The 4,806-nt window shown below is 31.3% G+C and overlaps 1 protein-coding gene across 3 annotated transcripts; it reads left to right on the top strand.

Annotated features, from left to right (window-relative positions):
- The first annotated feature begins 1,756 nt into the window (after positions 1–1,756).
- On the top strand, positions 1,757–4,072 carry LOC105126490 (60S ribosomal protein L10a-2-like). 3 transcript variants are annotated; one of them, XM_011027360.1, is made up of 6 exons: positions 1,757–1,859; positions 1,939–1,983; positions 2,665–2,884; positions 3,215–3,380; positions 3,504–3,709; positions 3,794–4,072. In XM_011027360.1, the coding sequence occupies exons 2-6, from the start codon at positions 1,979–1,981 to the stop codon at positions 3,845–3,847; spliced, it is 651 nt and encodes a 216-aa protein (XP_011025662.1). In that variant the 5' UTR covers positions 1,757–1,859; positions 1,939–1,978; the 3' UTR covers positions 3,848–4,072. The 3 variants fall into 3 exon arrangements, with proteins under 3 accessions (XP_011025662.1, XP_011025663.1, XP_011025664.1); XM_011027361.1 differs by having other exon boundaries at positions 1,782–1,837; XM_011027362.1 differs by having other exon boundaries at positions 1,840–1,863.
- Positions 4,073–4,806: the final 734 nt, after the last annotated feature.

Raw genomic sequence — 4,806 nt, 5'->3', positions numbered from 1 at the left:
GCTAGAAAAGTAAATAAATCCTGATATTACGACATTAATTAGGACTCCTAAATAAGGAGGCAATCTGCTGGAAAAATACTCCAATGGCAACTGTAGTTCCTGATTTATCTGCATTTATATTATATCCTGCAATTTGCTCTTCCTCCTGCGATCTGCTCTTCCTCTCCTCCTGTAGACTGTTCTACATCACTGACAAAAGTAATTTTAAGCTATACTACGTTAAACCACTACACACACGTCATTTAAAGGGAAAAATAATACCGACATAAATTAAATAATGCTGTGAAATCACAATTGCAAACAGGAGTCAACTGTATGTGTACAACCAAGCCTTTTAAGCCAAAGTTAAATTATAACCAAGCCCTTTAATCCAATACCGAGAAATTTGAATGGTAAACGTAACGCAGTAATTCTATTATTATTTCGAACATGAAAGTACAAAAAGACAGGCTTGCTTTTCATGATGAATGTTGCAGAGGTTGCTCAAAGGCCTGCCTGTCCGCCATCAAAACCAAAAGGAGTTGATTGGGACAAGCTTGAAGCTGAAGCGAAGGAGGAGGTAATATTTGTTGATTCTGTGCTCATGCTCTGTGTTTACGTATTGGAATTTTATTTACTTATTTAGATTTATAAAATATATTTTCTGAAAAATAAAATTTTCTTGAATTCAAAAAGGTTTTGTGTTCATTCCATAACTGAAGCATGAGATATCGTCTGTGGATTTCAGGAGAAAGAGGAGAAGCCAGATGGGGATATGCAGCTATGAACAAATATTTCCGAGAAAGTTACCAAGATGCTGATGAAGACGCAAGAAGAGCCATGAAAAAGTCTTTTGTAAGGCCTTTGAATTAATTATGTTATACATATATTTATGGGGTGAAGGAACTGCTTTCTGTTGTTGTTGTTTTTTGTTTTTTTTTTTTTGTGCTTTCTGTTGTTTTTATAGCAACAGGTGGAGTCTGATAAGTGGAAATGTATTGTAACCAAAACAGTGCTAGTTTGTTAGTCATTTTTTGGCGATTTTTCTCTAATTTTTTTTAATATTTAGATTAAATATAAATATAAAAAAATTATTGAAACCAATTAAATTCATAAATTTGTTTATAGATTTGATGAATTAAGCTACAACACTCATATTATTATTATTTTTTATTGTTATTTAATGTAGTTTTTATCCCTCACTCAAATTTAAAAAACAAATATAATTTTATTTTTTTGTTATTGACAGCTTATTTTTTTATTTAATTTAAAAATAAAAAATATAATTTTATTTTTTTATTAATAATCTATTTTTGCTATCTTAATTCCACACACCGATCCTCTTTTTTTTAAAAAAAAAAATTGATATTTCATACAAAAATATTTGAGCATATAACTATATATTATAATAAAATTGATATGAAAATAAAAATATATATATTATAATAAAATTAAAATTAAAATAAATTTTAAAAATAAATATACAATAGCGTATAACTAATGATTAACTAACTAATGATTAACTATAAATAGAAGTGTTTTCTATAATTAATTAGTATAATATTTTTTACATACAATTTAATTTAAATAAATATCACATCCAATTTTGAATGGAATTGTGATTTCCAACTCCAGCAAAAATAAAACTCCAAATAATAGAAAAGAAAAGTATTTAATATATTTATAATAAAAGGAACTTACTCTCAAATGGGCTAAATGTATGGGCCGAGTCTATGTCTTTTCTAAACAGTCAGACCCAGCCCATCTAACTTAGCTACTAGCTAGGGTTTTATTACTTCCACTGCTCTCTCAACAAATATAAATCCACACTCCATAGCCGCTTTCTTCTCTTCGCCAGGTTCCTTCATCTTTGTTCTCTAGTGGGTATTCTTTCGCTTCAACATCTTAGATTTGACTTCTACCAATGGAGGTTTAATGTATTTGCTGTTGTATTTGCAGGGAAAAACTCTGAAGAGAGTTCCTTTAAGAGGTTTCCAACATGAGGTATGGCTCAAGATCTCTAGCTCTTTCCTTTTTAATTTCTTTCCCCTCAAGGGCGCTTGATTTTTTCATGTTTCGGCAGTTAGTTCATTATCATTGTTTTGTTTTCATAGATTGCAAGGAAATGTGATGTTGGGTTATGGGTTCTTGGTTTTTGAATCATTTTAGTATAATTTGAAAGGTTTGTTTGTTCATCTACATGTCAAAAAACGGGAAATTTGTCTGGTTTGTTTTTGATAATTGCTTTGGATTTATACAATAAATTGAATTTTTAATAATGTTCTGATTTAGCTTGGTCCTGATTGCTTTTACTTGACTTATTTTTTGGATATGAATTCTAAACTAGACTAAAAAATAAAAATTCATCAAAGCTACTGTAGAAGTTGGTTGAGGATTTATGGTTATTTACACTGAATACTATTAGTTTAAACAGGTTAGGTGCTATAAAAGTCAAGTTTTGTGATGTCATATACTAAGAGAATTTAAATTATTTGAGTTGCTTTTGAACTCTTGTGTTCTTTTTTACGTTAAGATGATTCTTAAGCAAGTGACAGGAATTTTGTGAGTTTTAAATGCAAAGAAGTAAACCCCTTAGCCTAAAGCACTCTGAAACGTCCTAGGTTGAGCTAAGGAGTGACTAGTGGAACATTATGATATGAATGTTTTATGCTTTGTCTACTGCAGTAAGCTTTCAGGGGATACAATTCGTGATGCGGTTGCTACTATCAAAACTGGTGTGAATAACAAGCCTCGCAAGTTTGTTCAGACCATTGAGCTACAGATTGGATTGAAAAATTATGACCCCCAGAAGGACAAGAGGTTCAGTGGCTCTGTTAAGTTGCCTCACATACCCCGTCCCAAAATGAAGGTCTGCATGCTTGGAGATGCTCAACATGTGGAGGAGGTAATTATTCATTCCATTCATCAATATACATAGATTAAAAGAAATTTCTGAATAATTTTTTATATTGCTGTTTGGTGTCTGTAAAATGTCCTTAAGTAGCATATTTATCTTGCCGGTTTTCAAATCTTTTTTGGCAATGGTTTGGAAATAGTTGCTATATTATGAAAATAGCATTGCTGCAAGTTATAGAGAAAGTGGATTGCTGTTGTCCTTTTGGGATGAGGTTGTCGGATGATTGTAGTTGTATGGTTGTCTGAGATTTATTAGCCTGAATTTTTTCACTTATTATGGGATTTTTAATAGTATTAACTTTTTAATTTATTTTGGCAGGCAACATCTATAGGCTTGCAATGGATGGACGTTGAAGCATTGAAGAAACTAAACAAGAATAAGAAATTGGTCAAGAAGCTTTCCAAGCAGTACCATGCCTTTTTGGCATCAGAGTCTGTCATCAAGCAGATTCCTCGGCTTTTAGGCCCTGGTCTCAACAAGGCAGGCAAGTTTATTAAGATTATTCACATCTCTGTATTTCTTTACAAACTGTCTTCATGTAGAACGGTTGACCTTGCTTTTGGATATGGTAGTTTCTCATATTTTTTGCCAATTTATGTGAATGCAGGAAAGTTTCCCACCCTCGTGACTCACCAAGAGTCATTGGAGTCTAAAGTTAATGAGATCAAGGCAACAGTGAAGTTCCAATTGAAGAAAGTCCTTTGCATGGGGGTTGCTGTTGGTAACTGCGACATGGAGGATAAGCAGATTTTCCAGAATGTTCAAATGTCCGTGAACTTCCTTGTTTCGTTGTTGAAGAAAAATTGGCAAAATGTGAGTTCTGATCTCTTTAAACTTTGTTGAAACTTTCTGGCGCTGTGAACTGTTTTTGTACTTATGACTTTTGTTGCAAATCAGGTCAAGTCCCTGCACCTAAAGAGTACCATGGGTTCACCAGTCCGCCTCTACTAAGCGAGTTCTATATTACGACATTGTAGTTTTGGAATGCTTAGAAATGTCATCCCTTTTCTGAGCAGAGCTTATAATTGTTTTCTGAAAGATGAAATTATGTCCTTGGATTTTATCATTTCATTTCTTTTTTGTTTTGAATGCTTAGCCTTTAATCCAGACCTATTATGTTTGATAGATGTGAACTTTTTTTCCCTTCAAATCTTTACTGTTGCAGGACGTATCTTGCTATTGATTGTCCTGGTCAGGCTTCTTGTTCACGCTGGAGTTTGCTTTGCCAGTGTCTTTCGGGGCCATAGAAGATAAAAGTGGGGTGTTTGAGATGGTGCATGTTTTTTAAAATAATAATTTTTAAAAATTTATTTTTTATATTAGCATATATTTAAAACATAATTTTAAATTAAAAAATAATTAAAATTTTTAACACTGTTGAACTTTACTATTAAACATCTTTAAAATAGATTTTTTTTTAAAATATCGGTTTATATCTAAAAACCTGATGTTTGTTGCAAAATCGATGTTCCTTCCACAGAGGTATGCTAGAGCAAAATGGTGGATCTCTCTCCCGTCATGGGAGATGCAAGCTGTGTTTCTCGTCCTATAGTTTAGGGTCTGCTTGTTTAACTTCTTACGGTGCAAAAAAATAGTAAGTTATTGGTAACATATCAAATTACATTTTATATTATTGTATAGTTTACTAAAAAATTTCAAACTAATTTTTACGAAGTAGTTTTCACATGTATTTTTAATTGAGTTTTATGCATAAACTTTTTATGTATATTTTTTATTATATATAAACTTCAATTATAATTTTTATTAAATATATATTTAAATTCAACTAACTATATAGCTATATATTTTTTAAAACTTATCTTTTTTAAAATTATAACCACAGAAACTACCTTAATAATAAACTTACTTAAATTTAAAAACAAAGACGAAAATGCTACAACGACAATGAG

Source organism: Populus euphratica, unplaced genomic scaffold, assembly GCF_000495115.2.
Source record: "Populus euphratica unplaced genomic scaffold, PopEup_1.0 scaffold41.1, whole genome shotgun sequence".
NCBI classification, from domain to species: Eukaryota; Viridiplantae; Streptophyta; class Magnoliopsida; order Malpighiales; family Salicaceae; genus Populus; species Populus euphratica.
Note: the sequence above shows the minus strand (reverse complement) of the source record. Positions and strands in the feature narration are given on the sequence as shown.

Bases quoted from the DNA above. Each gene is read 5' to 3' on its own strand.
- LOC105126490 (XM_011027360.1), top strand. The intron at 3,381-3,503 runs GCAAGTTTATTA...ATGTGAATGCAG, and splicing joins CCCTGGTCTCAACAAGGCAG to GAAAGTTTCCCACCCTCGTG. The intron at 3,710-3,793 runs GTGAGTTCTGAT...GTTGCAAATCAG, and splicing joins TGAAGAAAAATTGGCAAAAT to GTCAAGTCCCTGCACCTAAA.